This window comes from Meriones unguiculatus, chromosome 21, assembly GCF_030254825.1.
Source record: "Meriones unguiculatus strain TT.TT164.6M chromosome 21, Bangor_MerUng_6.1, whole genome shotgun sequence".
Lineage (NCBI taxonomy): Eukaryota > Metazoa > Chordata > Mammalia > Rodentia > Muridae > Meriones > Meriones unguiculatus.
Window position 1 is genome coordinate 31,518,307 of NC_083368.1, and position 22,207 is coordinate 31,540,513.

General features: G+C 42.3%; 1 protein-coding gene across 1 annotated transcript; it reads left to right on the plus strand.

Annotated features, from left to right (window-relative positions):
- Positions 1 to 6,052: 6,052 nt before the first annotated feature.
- Positions 6,053 to 17,115, plus strand: Steap1 (STEAP family member 1). Its single transcript, XM_021660213.2, has 5 exons — positions 6,053 to 6,152; positions 10,223 to 10,337; positions 12,589 to 13,095; positions 13,507 to 13,671; positions 16,759 to 17,115. Exons 2-5 carry the CDS (start codon positions 10,254 to 10,256, stop codon positions 17,014 to 17,016), a joined length of 1,014 nt encoding a protein of 337 aa, XP_021515888.1. The 5' UTR covers positions 6,053 to 6,152; positions 10,223 to 10,253; the 3' UTR covers positions 17,017 to 17,115.
- Positions 17,116 to 22,207: the final 5,092 nt, after the last annotated feature.

Consider the following 22,207-nt stretch of genomic DNA (forward strand, 5'->3'; position numbering starts at 1 on the left):
CGTCTGTGTAAGTTAATGCAAACCATCTGTGTGAAGGTACTTATGGGAACTAGAAAAGGGCGGCGGATCTTTTGAAACTGGAGCTATGGCTGTTTGTGAACCAGCCAATGTTGGTGCTGGGAACTGAATCCAAGTTCTCTACAAGAGAAATAGTGTTCATAATCACTGAGCCTCCTTTACTTGTGTTTAAAAGCAACATAGGGCCTAAAAGATGACTCAGCAGTTAAGAGCACTGGATGCTCTTCCAGAGGTCCTAGGATCTTCTGATGCCAAGAAGATACATGACATGCAGACACACACACATACAAAACTCCCAAACACCTTAGAAAAAATAAAACAAGTAAAAGCAATAAAGCTGTTGTGAAAGTCACAGCAACTGTAACAAGTGTGATGCTGTGGTAGAAAGACTAAAAATGTTTCGTATCCTCCAGCAGCTACTTGTTATCTACAATTCTCAATTTGCTCACTGGTGAAATGATGAAAGTAATTATTTTCAAGGTTCATTTGCTTTTTTTTTCCCAATGAGGATTGAATAAAACAATCTATTTGAGACGGTGATCCATTAAATAAATATAAGCTATAGCTGTGAATACAGAAAAACTAAAAATAACTATTATATGAGTGTACACATATACATGAGTAAATACACAGATGCTAGGAAACAAAAGATGGATAGATTAGAAGTGATCCTAAGCAGACAGAGCTTAATGCTTGTTCTAAACATGGGCTATCATTAAGAATCATTATATCCACAGTACCACAACAAATGTCAAACTTCTATCCTTACAATAAATGTGAGAACATTTTTCTTTTTATTTATTTACTTTGTTACTTATTCTAATTTATTCAAGTTGTATCCCAGCTGTAGCCCCCTCCCATGTCCTCTCCCTCTTCTCTTCCCGTGCCCCTCCCCCAGTCCACTGATAGGGGAGGTGTCCTCTCCTCTCTAGCCCTAGCCTATCAGGTCTCATCAGGACTGGAGAATATTTTTTTCTTATGCTCTTTTTAATTTTTTTATATTGATTACATTTTATTCACTTTGTATCCCAGCTGTAGCCTCCAGCCCTCATTTCCTCCCAATCCCACCTTCCCTCCCTCATCTCCTCCTATGCCCCTCTCCAATTTCACTGATGGGGAGGTCCTATTAGGTCTCATCAAAACTGGTTGCATCAGAACTGTCTTCTTTCGTGGCCTGGTAAGGCTGCCCCCCCCCCTTAGGGGAATGTGGTCGAAGAGCCAGCCACTGAGTTCATGTCAGAGACAACCCCTGTTCCCCTTATGAGGGAACCCACTTGGATACTGACCTGCCCTGGGCTACATCTGTGCAGGGGTTCTAGGTTATCTCCATGCATAGTTCTTGGTTGAAGTACCAATCTCAGAAAAGACCCCTGTGCCCATGCTCAAAGTCCTTAGTCATCAGGGAAATGCAAATCAAAACGACCCTGCAATTTCACCTTACACCCATGAGAATGGCTAAGATCAAAAACTCAAGTGACAATACATACTTGTGGAGAGGTTGTAGAGAAAGGGGAACCCTCCTCCATTGCTGGTGGAAATGTAAACTTGTACAACCACTTTGGAAATCAATCTGGCACTTTTGCAGACAATTAGGAATAGTGCTTCCTCAAGATCCAGCTATACCACTCCTAGGCATATATCCAAAAGATGCTCAAGTACACAACAAGGACATTTGCTCAACCATGTTCATAGTAGCTTTATTCGTAATAGCCAGAACCTGGAAACAACCCAGGTGTCCCTCAACAGAAGAATGGATGCAGAAATTGTGGTACATTTATATAATGGAATACAACTCGACAATTAAAAACAAGGAAATCATGAAATTTTTGGGCAAATGGTGGGAACAAAAAAGATCACCCTGAGTGAGGTAACCCAGAAGCAGAAAGACACACATGGTATATACTCATTTATAAGTGGATATTAGACATATAGGGTAAACATGCTTAAATCTGTACACCTAAAAAAGCTAAGCAAGAAGGAGGACCCTGGTTAAGACAATCAATCTTCACTCAGAAAGACAAACAGGATGGACATTGGAAGAGGGAGAAAACAGGGTATAGGACAGGTGCCTACCACAGAGGACCTCTGAAAGACTCTACCCAGCAGGGTATCAAAGCAGATGCAGAGGCTCATAGCCAAACTTTGGGCAGAGTGCAGGGAATCTTAGGAAAGAAGGGGGAGATAGAAAGACCTGGAGGGGACAGGAGCTCCACAAGGAGAGCAACAGAACATTTATTAAGGTAGCATAAGCAGAAAACTGTCACACCAGAGACCAGACTGTTTTTTCCCCCACTACGAAAGCCTCTGGAGCCACCTTGTGGTCGTGGTCGCGCTGCGCAACATCCAGTGGCTCCTTCAAGCTCCTTCAAACTTGTGAGGTTCAACTTTCAAAGGGCAGGTATAACGCTGAGGAGTGGTTTCCTTGATTGATAACTGGGGAGAGACACGACCCTCTCTCAGATGGAAACAGAGCACAGAGCCTGCTGTTTTCCACAACCATGTCTCTGCCTTTTTGATTGAATGACACCAACTAACCAGTTTCCCTGTACAACTCCGCTGCGTTCTTTTATTTTTATTTTTAGTTACACTTTATTATCTCTGTATCCCAGCTGTATCCCTCTCCCTCATTCCCTCCCAACCCCACCCTCCCTCCCTCAGCTCCACCCTTCCCCTTTCCAAGTCCACTGATGGGGGGGACCTCTTCCCCTTTCATCTGACCCTGTTTTATCAGGAATCTTCAGGACTGGCTGCAAAGTCCTCTGTGACCTAGCAGGACTGCTCTTCCCTTGGGGGGTGGGGAGGTCAAAGAGCCAGTCATTGAGTTCCTGTTAGAAATAGTCCTTACTAGTAATAGTTCCCCTTGCTAGGGAAACCAATTGGTTACTGAGCTACCACGGGCTACATCCCAGCAGAGGTTCTAGGTTATATCCATACATGGTCCTTGGTGGAGTGTCAGTCTCAGAAAAGACCCCTGTGCCCAGATATATTTGGTCTTGTGGAGCCCCTATCCTCTCCACATCATACTAACTCCCCCTTCTTTCATATGATTCCCTGCACTCTGCTGAAGGTTTGGTTATGAGTCTTAGTATCTGCTTTGATACACTGCTAGGTAGAGTCTTTCAGAGGCCCTCTGCAGTAGGCTCCTGTCCTGTTACTTGTTTTCTCCTACGTCCAATGCACCTCCCATTGGTCTTTCTAAATGAGGATTGATCATCTTACCCCGGGTCCTCTTTCTTGATTATCTTCTTTAGGTGTATAGATTTCATTATGTTTATCCTATCTTATAGGTCTATATAAGTGAGTATATACCATGTGTGTCTTTCTGCTTCTGGGATACCTCACTCAGAATGATCTTTTCTAGACCCCCCCATTTGCCTGCAAATTTCATGATTTCCTCGTTTTTGATTGCTGAGTAGTATTCCATTGTGTAAAAATACCACAATTTCTGTACCCATTCCTCCATCTCATTGCATTCAAGTTGCAATCAGACTGAGCATCTCTTCTCATATTAAGGCTGGACCAGACACGCCAGTAGGAGAAAAGGGGTCCTAAAGGCTGGCAAAAGAGTTAGAGAAAGCCCCAGCTCGCACTGTTAGGAGTCCCACAAGAAAATCAATCTACACAACTATAACATGTATGTAGAGGCCTGGGTAAGACATATGAGGGCTCCCTGGTTTACGATTCAGTCTCTGTGAGTGTCTCTGTGAGCCTCCCAGGTTAGTTGATTATGTGTGTTTTCTTGTAGCATGGTGTTCTTAATAAGTACTTATTAATAGACTTAAGGAATGTATTAGCACCTAGGTGTTTTTGGTTTTTGTAGGTTTTTTTTTTTTTTTTAAGATGAAATGAGACTCTAAGGTGCTATGAGAACTCAGAAAAGCTGCTGAGATGAGGTCTGTGTCGCTGTGCAAAAGCGATCTCCTCTTAGGAATGTTTTAGCTCTGAGCAAGCAGAAATACATGGAAATGAACAGAGGCTCCAGAAAGGAGAATGAAGGACAAAATATGATTATTGTGAGAAAGTCATCAAGAAATGAGAGAAAGCACATTCCCCTTGGCCTTCTTAATGCTTGCACGTTCTGGATCAGTGGTACAGCGTGAGGCCCTGGGCTCAAGTCCATAAAAGAAAGAACAAAAAGAAAGGAAAGGGAGAAAGAAAAGGGAGAGGTGGAAGAAGGGAGGTGTGAGGGAGAAAGAGAGGTATTACTACACTACACGTTTGTTGGTTTTCAGTTATAAGAAGTGCTTATCAACTTCTCTGTGGTTAAAAATAAAATCAGATTCTGTCAGAGCCAAGAGACCTGTGGTGGAGCTTAGCAGCCCCCCCCCACTAGCTATTTTTTTTAATGTTTTCTAAGCCCCATCAATATACGTCTCAGAGGGTTCCGTGTACACGATGTGCTGAATGTGCTGATGGTGTTCAGCCTCTCTTTACCTGGCCTCTGCCCCATTATAATCATTCTTAGCAGGGTCTTCTCTACTTTTCCTTTCACACCACATTACTCCATTTACTTCTAAAATGGAAGTCCGAAGATCTGCAATAGTCCAGAACTTGTCCTCCAAAGGCGCATGGATTCATGAAATCGGTGTGTGGGGATGTCCTTGGCCTATAGCTGTGTGGAGGCCCAACTCAGTCAGTACAATTGTTTCCTTGCACCTTGTGAGTTAGTTCCTGGGGTCTGAGTTCACTCTCCAGAACCCATGTGATGGGAGGAAGGGTAGTTCCAGGAGTCGGAGTTAGTTACAGGTTTATTTTGAACTACTCTCAACTCTTGCTGCCTGTGGCTACTACACCTAGTTATCATCTGATGTCCACGTGTGTATCATGAGTGAATGTTAATTCATTCACCTGCCCACAATAGATAGATAGATAGGTAGGTGGATAGATAGATAGATAGATAGATAGATAATGTGAAAGGATATTTTGGTGCAACTTTGGTATGCAGACTTATTTATATAACCTAATTTATTTAACCTGTGCTTTCTGCAACCTTTTTTTCCCCCAGAAGATTTTGGCTAACAAAGAGGAACCTGGAGGACACGCAGGTGCTGGGAACAGAACCCTTTTCCCTTTGATTGTGAGCCTTAGCCCAGGAACCAGAAGTTCCTTCCTTTTAATGATTTCCTTCCTTCCTTCCTTCCTTCCTTCCTTCCTTCCTTCCTTCCTTCCTTCCTTCCTTCCTTCCTTCCTCCCTCCCTCCCTCCCTCCCTCCCTCCCTTCCTCCCTTCCTCCCTTCCTCCCTCCCTCCCTCCCTCCCTCCCTCCCTTCCTCCCTTCCTCCCTTCCTCCCTTCCTCCCTCCCTCCCTTCTTTCCTTAGAAATAAAAGCTGTAAGAGCCTATTTGACCACAAGGTGTCAGCCCAGGGTAACTTAATGTTCAAAGGCCCTTCACACACTCTGAGGAGAGTCAGTGACTCCAAGAATTAGAGACGGAGCGTTACAACACGCGGCATGGTGGGACGAGGTGGGAGAGCGGAAGTTCCCTCAGCCGCCTTCAAAACTGTACTCGGGGTGGAGGCCCAGCTAACGGGCAGTTGTTCCTTCCGCCTTGTGGGTTTGTTTCTGGAGTCTCCGTCCAGTCTTCAGAACCCACGTGGTGGGAGGGAGGGAGGCTAGTCCCTGGAGTCAGAGTTACGGGTTTATTTCGAGCTCCTCTCAACCCTTGCTTCTTGTGGCCACCCTACCTAGTTACCGTCTGATGTACCACAACGGTCATCCACATACCTGCAATAATAATAAACTGTGATGAAACTTAAATAAACCAACCAAGCAAACAGGTAAATGACATGCATAGTGAGTCCCACGCCGGCCAGAGCGCACAGCAAGATCCTGTCTCAAATAAAATACAGTAATAAAACAAACAAAACAGTGTGGGGCGTCAAGGACTCACCCCCCCCCCGCCGCGCGCGCGAGCCGGGTCGGGGACCCGCGAAGTGCGCTCGGCGGGCTCCGCCCCGCCCACCGGCGCCTAAGCGACCCCGGGTGAGCGGGAGGCGACGGCCGGCAGGGGGCGCAGTGCGCGCGGCGGCCGAGGGGCGGGGTCTGCGGAGCGGGCTGCGCTGGCCGGCGGGGAGCAGGCTCCGTGGGACCGGGAGTCCCCGCAGCGCCTCGCCGTCCCGTTCCACGGAGAAGCGGGTGAGTCCCTCGTCGCGTTCGCAGGGAGGGGTGCGGAGGGTCCCCACGAGCCGGGGGGCGGGGGGCGGCGCTCCGGGCGGCGCAGCTCCCTGCGCCCCTCCTCGGTCCCCCGCTGCCCTCGGTTGGCCCCGCGGGGAGCAGGTCTCGGTGGCCCAGGCTCGGGGCTTAGTTAGGGCTTAGGACGGTGGCCAGGTTTGCAGTCAGACTGGGTTCACGCGGTGAGTTTGCCAACTTGGCAGTCTCCTCAAGTTTGCCTCGCCTGATGAATGGCTGGTACCTGGTCGCGCTGTTTGGGCTTCTGGTTTCCTAGTTGATGGAATTTTTTCATTTCGAAGTCCTTGGAACGCCGGTCCTACTGTTTCGGGATCTGGGTGGCATTCGGGTTTTCTCCAAAATAGTCAAGCAAAGACTTTAAGTAAGCCACTCTGGTGAAAGCAACTGACGGGCATTTGTAGACAAAGAATTTAAGTACCCTTCAAATTTGGATACGTTGTTCGATTGGGGTGGGGGAATGGGTCCACATCTCGGTATTTAATCAGGGGGAATGTATTTAGCGTTGATGTTAATTAAGGACCTGGGGAAGCAATGCTTTAAGAAACAGCACTGTAAAGAATACCACCCCGTCTTCCAGTAACTGCGGCAAAGCGAAAAGACGCTTGAGGTGAAACACGCACTGCAACCCACAATGTTACCAGTCATTGGACTCCTTGAATTCTAAACTCCTGGCCATAAACATGAGTCAGTTGGGCTGTGTCAATATTTGGCAGGAACAGCAAGCCAGCCATCCTAACCCAGCAAAACAGAAATCACATCAGAAACCATGCTTTCCTTTTTAACAGGGAAGAGGGTTGGTTGAGTGTTGGGTCAAATCCCAGAGTTGTTGACATCTCTTCACTATTCTGTTTTCTGCTGGGTTTGCTGGGCAGTCTGTAGAACTTCAATTATATGTTTTAGTTAGTGTCTGATGGAAGACAGAATATTTTATATAACTTAAATTTTGTTTTCTGGGCACACAGTAAACAACCACTGACATAAGCCCTTTTCCTTCAGCATAGTGCCATGCAAGTAGCTGGGCACCCTTTCAGGGCCGCTCTGGCCTTCCACCCAGAATCTCTGTGCAGTGGCTCTCTCTCTGTCAGCAAGCACTGGTGCTTGCTGCATGTCACAGGACTGGGTATAGAAGAGAGCTCACATGCATTTTCTCTGCTCCCTTTCCCGCACCACCATCTGCCAATAAAGTATTGTCCTTTAAGATGCCTCTCATGACCACACAGTTCTTGCTGGAGTGTTTGCCTGTCCTAAACGAAAGGGATTTTGAGAGCAGAGGTATCCTATAACTTTGTATTTCCCCATGTCTGACATCATTATTCAGTGTGGTCCCTGAATGAACAGTGAACAACTATAGATTTATCTGTCACCGTCTTTACCATAGCGGACCACCAGACTTAAAACACACTCACTCTAAACTTAGTTAACTCTTTCTTGTATTTTAGTATGCTGCATGCTATTCTATTCCTAGATAACCCTCCCAAACCACTGTCTTTATAACATTGGCTAAAAATCACCAAATGGTATGAAATCACATTTTTTAAGACAGACTGTGTGCAGGTAGGAAGTCTCATTCTGTTTGTCCCCTTTCGTTAGTCTATGCAGAATTAGCCTGGTAAGTGCTTGTTGAGTGGCATACACTCTACCCAGAATTCTTCCAAATGAAAATGTGACCAATGCAAACTCAAGTAAATAAATAAATAAGGAAAGTATTAACTATGTAATTGAGAAATTCAAAATCTGGCCTCAGGTACTTGAACTATTGCCACCAGGATTTGTCACTGTTCTTTATTTCTTGTTTGGTTTTTCTGTGTTTGCTTTCTTGTGTTCAAGTGAAGGTGTCATCTGACTTACAGAAGGGGGGGCATGCTAACTTAGCAAAACGGATATCTCTTCATGCTCTTCCACTTGGAGATGCTATCAAAAGAGGACTGTAACTTGCCAGCTAGATTTGGCTGTCATCCCTAAGCTACTCAGCATGATCACAGGAATGAACTCTGAATGGCCAAGGCTGTGTCATCTGCATGTTTCTACAACCAGAGGATGGTCGTTCCATGGGCCAATCAAAACAGTAAATGGAACTTTGTGTGTCAAATGTCAAAAACATATTGAGAACCAAAAGTGTTGATGATTATTAATATTTAATATTGATTTATCTTTTAGTTAAACAGTGGTTATTCCTAAACCCAAATCTCTACACAGAGACTAGGATTTATTTAATTAACCTAGAGCACAATTCTGGGCAATAGTCTCTCCATCCTAAACCTCCAGACCTGCAAAGCTTCCTCCCAGTCAGATTTCCCACATCATATGTGCTTTTTAGTTATATCTTAGGTCTGGTTCATTTATCCTGATTTTTCCCAGTCCTCTCCTCTCGGATCTCTCCCCCCTCATCTCTCTCCTCCCCTCAGTACCATGATGTCCCACCCTATTCTCTCCACAAAAATATTTTGTGCTGGAGGTATTTTTAATATACATATGTAATATATAAATATAATAATTTACATGAGCTCAATAAGATACCTTGAGGATAAGGTGTGAGCTTAAACAGGAGGTCATTCAGACTTCATATACACTTGCTATGCATATACTTAGCCTGAAGATGATTTTATATCAGGCACTTACTGATAGATGTAGTGGTGCATCCCTTTAATCCCAGCACTCAGGAGGCAGAGGCATGTGGATGTGTAAGTTCGAGGCCAGCTGTACATAGCAAGTTCCAGGTCAGGTAGGCCTGTATACTGAGACCCTATCTAAAGAAACATACAATTAGAATATACTTACTGTACCTGAAATTTCAGTGCAAACCCTCTCATGAGATCATGTGTGAGATTTTCCACTTGTGTTCCCATGTCAAGACTCCAGATTTGCACTTTGGAGCATTTCAGTTTTGTGATTTTCACATCAGGGGTGCTCAACCTATAGTCTCATCCTGAATGTTCCTAGGTAGGTAGTTCTGGAATTCTCAGCACAAAATTAATAATTAATAATAATAATAATAACAAATGTTGGTGTTAGGAAGAGGCAACTCTTCTATTCGTTGTGAAGTTCTGCCCTCTACAACGTAGAAGTATTGTAAGTATTCTAATCTACTTCTGGAAATAATTTTCCTCTTAATAAGGCATCACAGGTGGGCCGAAATTCCAAAGGATTTAGAATGTTTCCTACCAACCTAACTGTTGTGGGTTTGACTTGCTTTTCTCTTCCATTTGATAAAGTATAAATCTCAGGTGTAATCGTCTAGAAGTGAATGTGGAGCTCATTCAAGACAATATGGCATCCTGTTTGTGCTACATAAAAAATGCCAAAGCAAGCCGGGATTAGGCTCTGTGAGGCTGCTGAGGAATAATTTTCTTTGTTTATGGAACGTTTCTCCCAAGCTTCTTCTCCACGGGGTTCACTAAGAAAGTAGACACGTCAGTGACTGAGTACAGCTCGGCATCCCACTGCAAATAGATGATCAGCCATTATTGTTTCAGATTCCACCATCAGCCCTGGAAGTCTGTGAAACCTATCTTCCTGAATTTCCTTACCAGCTACCTCGAGCCCCCACTGACTGCATCATCACTCAAAACTGAAAAATGCACCCCTGATTCCATTTACCTTTAAGGGGAGCATCCTTTCTTCTACCTGAGAATCTAGAGTTAAATCTTCCTGAAGTAAAATAACAGCCAGACAACAGGTCATTCATTAAACAAAGAGTTGGCATTAGTGAACTGATTTGAGACTTTCTAAATGTATAGGTTTTTCACTGTCTGAATCTTAATTGTATTTTTCTGCTCTAATTCTCAGGCAACTAAATACTTTATATTGTTCTATCAAACAATAGTATCATAGCCAGGCAATGGTGGTGCATGTCGTTAGTGCCAGGAAGGCAAAGGCAGGCAAATGTCTGAGTCTGAGAAAGTACCAGGACAGGCAGAAACTCTGTCTCAAGAAAAAAACTAAAAGACACAAAACAATACAATACTAACAAAATGATAGTATCATAAATGGAATAGACCTTATTTTTATTTTTCTAGGAGGCTGAAAGCATACTATTGCATAATATTCATGGAGATCAGTAAAGATATTACAAACCGAGAAGAACTGTGGAAAATGAAGCCTAAGGGAAATTCAGAAGATGACAATTACACGGTAACTATGAATGTAATAGTTAATAACTAAAATCGACACACGCTTCAAGTGTATTCTGTACCTACTGGTGTTGGGAGAGTGCATTCCGTTCTGATCTGCTGATCTCTGTGCTCACATGCCTGTGACTGAAGCTTGGCTGTGTGAGGAGCTGTACACTATAATTGAGTTGACTTGACCAGTTATGTGGGCTGGGCTGAATAACCTTCCGTGGCTCCCTGAATACCCTGGGCCTTGTGTTTCTGTATAAAGTGAATGAACTGGACTAGATCATCTCTAGAACCCTTCTGCTCTGCTCCAACACCCATGGTTCTAAGTTTTAAAGCAGAAGTTATGACGGCCTATATAATAGTAGTTTTGCAAGCATTTTTGTAAGCACTGTGAGGGTTCACCAAGTAAATGATGATTCACTGTTTAACCAAGTAAATTGTCTTTGTGCAAAGACTCAGTTGTCCCACTTTTGGTCCAACCACAGGATTAAATGTTTCTCACTACATCAGCTGGAAAATTGGCAGGAATTTTCGGTTACATGTACTTTTTAAATTATTTAAAATGCAATTCTAACAATTGTTTTTACTAATTATTCAAAAGGAAAAAGGTTAAGAATTACAAGCACATAACCAACAAAAATAACCCCCTAAAACAAAACCATTTTCATTTTTCAAGTGAACTCTCTTACTTGCTGCATCATAATTTTCACTCTTAGCCCGAAAATTGTTCTCAGCTAATTCACTTGGGCTGCATTAGCATGCGGGAATTACAGGCCCATTTCCTTTCCATGCCGGGTAATTAGAGAGACATTGGGTAGAACGGTGATTTATGGCTCAAAGGAAAATTCAAACGGCAAGAGAGGTCATTCCTCAACACTGGTAATTATGGAGCACTGTGGGAATTAAGGCTCCCCTGCATAAAGTGAGACACACAAGTTAACCGTGAGCATTGTGACAAGCGTGGAAAGGTCTCCTTCACCATACATGCAGCTAGGAAAACGAGGACTGAAATAAGTTGTCAGAAGCAAGTGCTTCACAGAGGAACACGGTATGAAACACTGTGGTCTCCATTTGAATTTGTCTTCATTTGTTTCTGTTTATCCTTTGAGGAAATGACAAATTATTCAACACACTTTCTTTTGAGTTACTACCAAAAAATGTGGTGGACAGAGAAGTATTAGCTTGCCGAGAAGCAGACAGACTGTGTCTGCAGGACTTAACTGGTTAGTAAATAGCTTAAAACAAAAAAACAACAACAAAAAAACAAAACAAAAAACCCACAACTTTCTGATTATAAACTTATCTGTTTTAGAAATATAAAATCAAAGTGCAAGACTAAAGAAAATTTATATTTATATATATTCATATACATATATTTATATATTTAATATATTTATATTTTTATTCCTGCCATTCTCATTCAAACCTTACAGCCACATAATGAAATTCATATTTTTTTCTCTAGTAGTAATGACCCTATTATTCCAGATCCTTTGCATTTAAATTAATAAATTCACTGTCACTACTCTGCATAATTGCTCAGGAACCAATAAGAATCTTACAGAACTTTTATTATGATATATATATTTGCTGGGTTTTGTCAAAGAATACTGAACTTCTTTAAAAATGCTTTCTTGGCTTCTTAAGATTATTTCTGTGGATGGTGGCAGTGGACACCTTTAATTTCAGCAATTGGGAGACAGACAGAGGCAGCTCTCTATAAGTTCAAGGCCAGCCTGGTCTACAGAGTGAGTTCCAGGATAGCCAGGGCTACACTGAGAAACCCTGACTCCAAAACAAACAAACAAACAAACAAAAACAAAGATTATTCCATTATTTCAAGTCTTTGTGGCTGGAAGCTTTAGTTTAAATGTCAGTGTGCATCTCTTTCGTTTTAAAGAGGAACAGAACCGAGGAGCAGAACCCCATTTGGTAGCATATGCCAGTCAGCCCAGCGCCTTCCCAGAAGCTGGAAGATCAGTTCAGCAATGCAGGGAGTTGAAACCTGCCTGGGCTGCCTGAGGCCCCGTCTCAAACACAAAGAGGGAAATAAGTAGACCAATGGAGAACACCAGGATATCAACGTGTGCCTTTGGCCAGTCTCACATGGACGATCCTGTCTTTAGCTGACCGGTGTCCACCAGCAGGTTTCTGAATGCCCTGTTCACTAGGAAGCACGGTGATGGAGCAGGAAGTTATCGGAGTAAGAGAAGTCCCACTTCTTTGCCCCGCACCAAGATGTTCCCTTTCTTTTGCATTTTAAGGGCCCGGGAGAGACAAGCATGCTGAAGAGACCCGTGCTCTTGCATCCGCAGCACGCGGACCATGCTGGAGCACTAGACTGCCCCTCCGAGCTTCAGCACACGCAGGAATTCTTTCCCAACTGGCGCTTGCCAATTAAAGTTGCTGCCGTCGTATCGTCTCTGACCTTCCTGTACACTCTTCTGAGGGAAATCATTTATCCGTTGGTAACTATCCGTGAGCAGTATTTTTACAAAATCCCAATCCTGGTCATTAACAAAGTCTTGCCCGTGGTCTCCATCACCCTCTTGGCACTGGTTTATTTGCCAGGAGAGATAGCAGCGGTTGTACAGCTTCGCAACGGAACCAAGTACAAGAAATTCCCACCGTGGTTAGATCGGTGGATGCTGGCAAGGAAACAGTTCGGGCTCCTCGGCTTCTTTTTTGCTGTGCTGCACGCGGTTTACAGTCTCTCTTACCCGATGAGGCGGTCCTACCGGTACAAACTGCTCAACTGGGCATACAAACAGGTAAGGAAGATGACACGCCACAAGATGAACAAACCAGAAAGTCTAAATTCTCTACCAAACTAGCCCTTCCTTCTAGTAGCAATCGACCAGACCAGGACCCAGCTGATGCTCTGAGAAATTCTTCTGCATTAAAAAAAAAATGTTATTATAACTCCGTCAGCACCTATCATCTTATATTGAGGAGTATTTTTAAACTAAAAATAACAAGTTTAGCATAAAGAAATATCTTGCATAGACAGTGCCATATTCTCAGTCTCAACATCCTGACAGTGCAGCTTTGTTAAGGACCGGCTGTCTTTACCCTCAGCCTGGTTAGCCAAGTTTGCGTGTTCTTCACATTCCCATCCGAGTGAGCCATCAGGTAAGTTCACATATTATTAAGTGTGGTTTGCATTCCTTCCCCCCCCTCAGGTTCAACAAAACAAAGAGGATGCCTGGATTGAGCATGATGTTTGGAGAATGGAGATTTATGTGTCTCTGGGGATTATTGGACTGGCTCTCCTGGCTCTCTTGGCTGTGACATCAATTCCATCTGTGAGCGACTCTTTAACATGGAGAGAATTTCACTATATTCAGGTGTGTGTTATGTAAAAATAATCCTAGTCTGCTTATATTGAATATATTGATTTACCCCATAAAAATAATATTTCTTAGTAGTAAAGATGGCATACTGATCCATTTAATAATGGGTTTTCTTACTGTATTTCTGTTGCATCTATAAATTACAGGATGCATTTTGTTGACATAAATAAAAGACATAACTAAAACAAAGATATTGTTTCCAACATTTAAAACTTTTTAGCCAATTTGCTGCTCCTGTGCAATAATTATAAATATGGTGTTTTAGAAATATCAAATGATTTCCTAGTCCCCCCCAAATGAAAACATTCTTTTGCCCATCCCTTAGTCATGCCTTTAAAAATTACACAGTTTTGTGTTCTGTAGAAAAAAACCAAATCTTTCTCTAAAATACAAAATTTTATTGACTGAAGGTATTCTGATACCTAAATTTTTTTTTGACAGAATCTCACACTTATATCCCCAACCTATCCTGGAATTTATGATGTAGACTAGGCTAGCCCAGAACTTGGGCAGCCTCCCAAGTATTGGAGTTATAGGCATGAGCTATCACACCTGGCTCTATTATCTAATTTTTAAGGATGCTTTTTCTAAGCTATGTTTAAATTAGCTTACTCACTTGAAGTTTCAAAATATTTTGGGAATTCAGAATCCCGTCATGGACTTACGTATCTTCTAGGTAGGAGTCCATATTTAGAAGGAAGAATGTACCCAAAAGGGCCCATGTAACAAGAGCCCAGGAGCTCAACTTAGGTCAGTTATAAGTAACTGTCAAAACATTTTAGAGTCATAGTCTTGATGAGGAGGTTCCCTTTTATGGGGAGGTGGTTTTGGAAATCTGCACACAGTGGGTTGCTTCCCCGCTATCTCTTCCACGTGTCCATATGCATCTCCAAGAGACCCTGGGGGCATTCTGATAGGGCTGGCAAGTCTCATTTATGCCAGCCTGCCTTAGCCTTGCTACCACACCCTCCTGGCAAAGTAGTTTCTGATTCTTTGTGTTCAGCCAGCAGCCACAGACTCCTCTCTGCCTCCTGCAATTCTCTCTTACATGGCTTTTCTGTCACTCATACACTGAACAGTCCTTCTCAGATTTAATTGGGATTGGGCACTGCATGCTGAATAGACCATCCTGCTTATATGTGCAACACGTGACTGTAAGGAGATAACACCATTTAGGAAAATTAATCTTCAAACAGTCAAGGGCGTTTTTCAGTTACTAACCTAGAAACTTCATCCCAAGACTTGGTAACACTACAGTATTACCTTCATGAGTCAGATCCTAAAACTATGAACTTTGCTATTTAACTGAGGCGTAAGAGCACAGCTGAATAATTGAGATATATTCATTTTGTCAGGCTAATGCCCGTTTCCAACAAAGTGAATCCAAGCCCGAAGCCATCTAGGAGAACCTTGTCAGAATGCCTTAATTATGTCGGTGGACGACTCTTTTGAACAGCTTTCTCTGTTTAATGCCAAAGTGTTGTAAAAGGTTCAAATTGTTCTTCATGTCTAGATTTAGTTTGTTCAAACATTGAATTTTTCCTGTTGCATCAGAATATATGATTTTTTAAAAACATAGATCTATGAGTCCAAGGCCCGCTTAATCTATGTAGTGAGTTCCAGACTAGTGGGGACTACAAAGTGAGACCCTGTTTCATATATGTGTATGTATACATATATATATATACACACACATGTACATATGTGTATACACACATATATTGACAATACTGGAGAGGATGTGAGAAAAGGGAAACCCTCATTCACTGTTGGTGGGATTACAAACTAGTGCTGCCACTCTGGATATCAATGTGTAGGATTCTCAAAAAGCTAAAACTAAATCTAGCATTTGCCCCAGCTATAACACCCTTTGACATATGCAAAACGGACTCAATTTTCTTTCCACAGCCATAATCTAGTATTTTTTTTAAAGTATTTCTAGTCAGGCATGTAATCCCAGCTGCCTGCAGACAGAGGCAGGCAGATTTCTATGCGTTTCTAGTTCCTGGACAGCCTAGTCTATAGTGACTTCTGGAATAGCCAAGGCTACACTGTGAGGCCTCAAAAAATTTTTTTTTTGGGGGGGGCAAAATAAAGTACCTAGCCAGTCATTCCCAGCAATCATTTCCTGAGTTCACTAAACAAACATTTTAAAATATTTTCCTTATTACTTTTTCTAGAATCCTCTAGAACTTACAATTGCAATATCAATAGACCAGCTCTAATGATGGTGGACTAGTGATTTTTTTATGTCATTTTTTTCCAGCATAGGACATCAGGAAATATTTTAGAATTAATAACTGAAGAAAGTGGTAGATTGGGGAGGGTCATTGTATCAAATATCAGGATGACTCTATTTTGTGTAAAGAGATAAATCTGTAACAGCTTCTTCCGTCTCCCTCACATTATACTTGGAATGTAAAAAATGATTTTGTTGGAAAGCTGTGTGCGTATGTGTGCATACACATAGATAGATAGAGATGCTGATATACAGAGATTGATTTCCTTAGAGCATTCTCTAGGCAATTCAGCAATATTCAAAGAACATCAATCATTGTGTTACTTCTGCAAGGACCCTGCGATAAGACAGTGTCTAATTTCAGATATTGCCTGATCGGTGAAGTGAAAATAAAATCAGTAAAGCCAAATTTCATAATGTCAATGACCTAATGAAACCAGGGATGGTGACCAGTGGTAGGCTGCTTAGCCAGCATGCACAAGGCCCTGGTTTTGATTCCCATCACTGCCAATAGAATGAAAATGTCTCAAGGAAGACATCTTAAACAGAATAGCAGAGAAAGCACAGATGGGGCGGATGACAACATAAGGCTAAAAGCAAAGACTTTTTCAACTTACCTTAGGAGGAGGAACAGTTACCCAAAGGTAACGAAACGAGGTGAGGAAAACAAATAAAAATGTATAAATGGACATTGTTGAAAAACATGTTGGGAAGCATTTGTCATAGATAAATGTAAGGATTTCCAAGCAACAGAACAAGTCCCAATCAGGTAGGTTGGAATTGACTATTATTGAACCAACCTTTACTTAGGGTCATAATGGGTTTTTTTTTTTCTTTTGCAGAGCAAACTAGGAATTGTCTCTCTTCTTTTGGGCACAGTGCACGCTTTGATTTTTGCCTGGAATAAATGGGTAGATGTCAATCAATTTGTATGGTACACGCCTCCGACTTTTATGATAGCCGTTATCCTTCCAATTGTGGTCCTGACATGCAAAATGATACTGTTCCTGCCCTGCTTAAGGAAGAAGATTCTGAAAATTAGAAGTGGTTGGGAAGATGTCAGCAAGATAAACAGGACTGAGATGGCCTCGAGGTTGTAGAATTACTGTTTGCATGTATTTGCTTAACATTGATAAGTTTTATCATAAACATTTCGGATTTGTGTTTGCTAATAAAATGACTACTTTGGGATCATTGTCCAGTTTGTATTACGACTGCTTATTTACATGGTGTGTGTCTATGTGAGCACACGAGTGCTGCAGCATATGTGTGGAGATCAGTCAGACAAACTCTGGGAGCCGGTTCTCTTCCAACACACGTGAGGCCCAGGGACCGAACCAGGTTCGAACCAGCTGGCAGCAAGCACCTTGACATTTTGAACCATCTCGCTCTCATGGGCCCTCCTTCAGAATCTTAATGTATCTGTGTGACACATTTGAAATTTGTGTACTTTCTGACAGATTTGGTTAAAAAAAAAATTAGAACCGGTCTTTCGCATATTCTCTCTTAGTGGAAAGGCTAAGCGAAAACCAAACGATCGGCTCAATCAGAATACATTGCGTTATAAATTTAGAAATGCCTTGAAATAGCAGTCTTTATCATCTGTTTCCGGATTCCTTTTGTTATGTGTTTGAGTGTTTGCCTCTGTGTGCGTGTGCGCCATGTACATACCTGGTCCCCCAGAGCCCAGAGGAATAGCCCGACCTCCCTAGAATTAGAGTTAAGAGGTAACTGTTAGCCACTGAGTGCTCACGACCAAACACCACAAGTGCAGTGTTCTAACGGCCTAGCTACGTCTATCAGTTTGCTATTTTAATGATTACATGTTTATGGAATACAGAAGGATGTTCCAGTACATGAAGACAATGTGTAACGGCCAAATCAGGACAGTGAGCATAATCGTTCTATCTCCTTAAGCACATTTTACGTTTTTATTAATATGCAACAGTTGTATAATATATTTATGAGATACATTATGATTATTGTTAAATAGCCTTATTCCGATGTAATCATGTTTTATTCATGACACAGTTGGCTTTGAAAACACAGAGATGTTTCTACAGATATAGAGTAACAGAGTGATATCACATACACTGCTAAGCCGAGCCAAGTTCCGCCATCCAGGAGAAAAGGTAAATCGCATCATCTGTGTGTGAGTTGTGGGCAGGCCAGTTGAACCTGCTTTCATATTTTGGTGAAGGCACTCCAGGAGTGAGTTCCTGCAGAGCAAAGTGCTCAGCTCTGCATCTTCCTACCACAACTCTGCACTCTGAGAGTTTCAGAATTAGAAAACATCACTGGCTTTCTCTTTCATACTCACTTATCAGACTTGCAGACAACAGAGCTTTGCTGAAGGAGAAATTTAGAAAACAGCTCTAGCACATTCGTGGCTAGATTCTAGTTTTTAAAAAATATTTTATTCTTTTACAAAGATTGTTTTTCTTTTGTGGTAGAGGCTGAGTAAGGAGCCTTCTACATATAAATTTAGATTCGATGAACCTGAGTTTTAAAATGCATAGACATGTTTGCAGATTAAAGCAGCCCATATGGTTATGACCTTGGACAGTGATTCAGCCTGGAAGAAAGGGAAACTAAGGTGCCTAGACTTACAACCAGATTCAGCAGGGGGTTGTAAATATGGACCACTTATTCATGTGTGGCATATGCCCCACCACAGTCAACCAGCCAAGGTTGGCAGTCAGGTACCTAACACCCCCTGGGTGCAGCAGGGTGTCAGGACCCTTACCCTGAGAAGCAGCAGCTGAGTCCCAACCTTCCTAGAGGCTTCAGCTCAGAAAGCATCACAACCTCAGTGTAACTCACTGAGCCCTGCAAGAGCAACAGCTGAGTTCTGCTTGGCTTTAAAGTCCTGTCTCTGTAGCAGGCAACAGTGGACCTATTCTGAAACACCAAATACCTATCTCCTGGATTTTTTTTCTGTTAAAGACCAGGTCTCACTGTGTAGACCAGGCTGGCTTTGAATCCATAGAATTGCCTCTGCCTCTGCCTCTGCCTCTGCCTCTGCCTCTGCCTCTCAACTACTGGATTAAAGGCTGATGCTGCTACACCATATCAGGAATTCTTGTAATAGGAAAAAGGGAGTCTACAACAGCCTGAGATTTAGATGTGAGACATAACCCATCTAGGTTCCATTTGTAGCTAGCCCAAGCCTTTTTGCAGTGGTTAATAAGCATTGTTATAAGCAAAAGCAACAATACAAGTTGCCTTATAAAACAGCATTGGGGCTGGAGAGATATCTCAGTTTGATGAGAGCCCCAGCACCTATGTAAAAAGCCAGGTAGAGCACGCACTGCACCCCTTTTAATCCTAGTGCAGAGGAGATAGAGATAGAAGGATCCCTGGGACTCGATGGCCACCTACAGTAGCAAAATCCAAAAGCTCCAGGTTCAATGAGAATCTCTGAATCAAAAAATAAAATGAAGAGCAGTTGAGAAAGACAACTAAGATAACTCTGGCACACACACACACACAGTTGTTTCCCAACAATAGAAGAGATTATGTTTTAGTGTAGTCTTGCATTTCCTTTTCCTCAACCATTCACATAACACTTTACATATAGCAAGCTGGGACAGTAAATAATGTAGAAGATAGAAAAGACCTAATTCCTAATCAGCCTCACAAAGCCAGCCAGTGTTAGTGTTAGTAGATCCTTGGATCTGAGTTTACCATCATTACTAGGGACGAAATGACTGTTTAGAAAGGCAAAGTCAGGATGATGTGATGTTGATTCAGAAAAGAGGAACTGTAAGAGCTGGGTACTGATGTATACCCAGGATGACATTGGATATAGAATGGGAGGCCAGGTGAGGTATGATAGATTAGAAAGTCTACTTCACACCTGCTGGAATAATACATCTGAAGAAATAACACTTTAGATATAGTCAAAAGCCACATAGGTTATTGGGGTCATTTAATCACATGTTGCTGTCTGAACTTTGTCCTTTGGGGAAACCACCGAAAAGCTGAAAGCAGGGGCTTAACACCATTAGAACTGCACTTTGGAAAGATCTGGAAGCTATGGGTGACGCTGGAGGACTAGTTATTTTTCCCATTTTTATACTCACATACAAGAAGAAATTTGAGAGAGGAAGATTCATCATTTTAGGTGGCTCTTGGTGAGCTTAGCTTTTGGGGCTTGGGCCATCAAAGTCACCCTAAGGCAGTGGATTTGGAGTTCTTTTTTCCCCATTGGGTTCTTGTCTTGGAAAGTTAAATAAGTAGGTTCATGACTCATAGGTGTTGAGTCTTTGAAATAACTCTTATAGGGACCTGTGAGAAGGAAAAAAAGGCAGCTCCTCTGTAGCTGGACAGATTCCCCCAACAGTGTTGAATTAAAAATTGTTTTTATGCTCCCAAATAATGAGACAAAGACTTATTACATTTACTAACAAGCTTTAGAGCACTACATATGGGCAGATATTGATCTGTTCTAACCCATTTTTTTACTATCCTGGCTACTTCTAGCCATGTGCCCCATGCCATTTGCCATCCAGCTTCATCCTGGCCACTCCTGCTCATCTTTGTCCTCATGGCCTGGTGACCTTCCTCTTCTCCTCCCCAGTCTCTACCTGGGATTCCAGACTGGAACAGAGGTCCCACCTACTCTCTCCTCTGCCCAGTCATAGGCTCTTCAGCTTTTTTATTAACTTGTCAGGAATAATTGGGGAGTATATCTGAGTGAGTACAAAATTCTGTACCTAAATCACTTTCTTCTTACCACCAAGCCTTTATATCTTCTAATTTTCACAGCTTACAATTATCAACCTTAAAACACCTCCTTGGACCATAAAATATTTTCTTAGATCCTTCACAATTTAAGCTCTATGTGAGACTATAACTGTTGAGTCCTCAGCCCCATCAGAGAATGGAGAGGGATAAATATTACCTGAGTAATATTTAGGGAGTGCAGAACAAGCAGCTTCCAAACTACAGCTGGCTGCCTGGACAGTCACCCAATATTCCTCAGTAATGTTGGGGCATCATCTTTGGCTTTCTGGTCCGGTATACGACAGACTTCTGCGAAGCAGAAATTTTGAAGGATTCCTTGTCTTGGCAAAGCTCAGCAATTAACTTCTTTTGAGTCCTACTTGTCCACAGCTTGTACAGCATGCTGTCTGCAGTTGAAACAAGGGCAGTTTTTACCCAGTGGCTAATTTGCCACTTTTGAAGCAAACTCCATATAGAGGTTCTTCAATGTCCACCACCTTCTTTGAAGTAGAACAGTATAGCTGCTAGGAGCTGACATATCTCACTGTTAAAAAAAAAAAAAAAAACTTTTATTAATAAAACATCTTTAAATGCCATATTCTGTGGATCTCTGAGGTTTTTGAAGACCACCTGTCTATAACATATCTGAATAGGCAAACGTTGCTTGTTTCTAGCTACTTACTATCTGTTCAACCTAGGAAACGTATTTCTGAAATTACCTAAACTAGTATCCAATACGACCATGAGTTTGACTGACTGACCGCTAACTTGCATTACTTAATTATACAAAACAGTTTGTAATAGCAGATTTCAAAAGGACTAGAATTTCACATTGCATTATTAATAGATTATCAATAGAATGAATAATCTAGCCCTTTATCCTATTATTCCTATATTATTCCTATATTCCCCCTTTCTCTTTTCATCCCCCTCCTCCCTTTTCCCTTTAACACTAGATGGGAGAAAAGGAAAGATAGAGGAAAGAAAAAGAAAGAGAAAAAGAGATCCCTGAATATAACCTCCTTTACCTTGTCTCCTCCTGACCATGACCATTAGCCGCTTGCAACCATCCCCCTTTTTAATGACAACAGACATTCATCACCCATCTAATGACCCAAAACCACCCACCCCACATTTTGGGAATAGGGCACCATTCTCTTTTGAGGACCCTAAGAAAACTGGAATAAAGGCCAAGTCCTGAGAGAGCTAGCTGTTTCTCTCACTGTCCAGGCTCTGTGTGGCAGGTAAGTTCAGGGCTTAGCTGCAGTTCTGGCTGAAGCAGCCTGTAAGGCTGGCCCAGCTGGGGTCAGCTGCTTTGAAGCTGTCCCGGAAGCAAGTTTTGATAAAACAGCAACTAAAACAGTCTGTGAGGCTGGATCTAGCAGGATGCTGGAATAAATATGTCTCAGCATCTCAGCATCCTTGAGAGTAAATCTTGTCAGGCTTGCTTTAATTTCATTGGTGTCTAGTCTTTTTCATCTGTAGACATATAAACTTTCACAGGTAATATATATTTTTGCATAAACACAAGTATAGAATGTATAGTGTGTACAATTTAGCTAA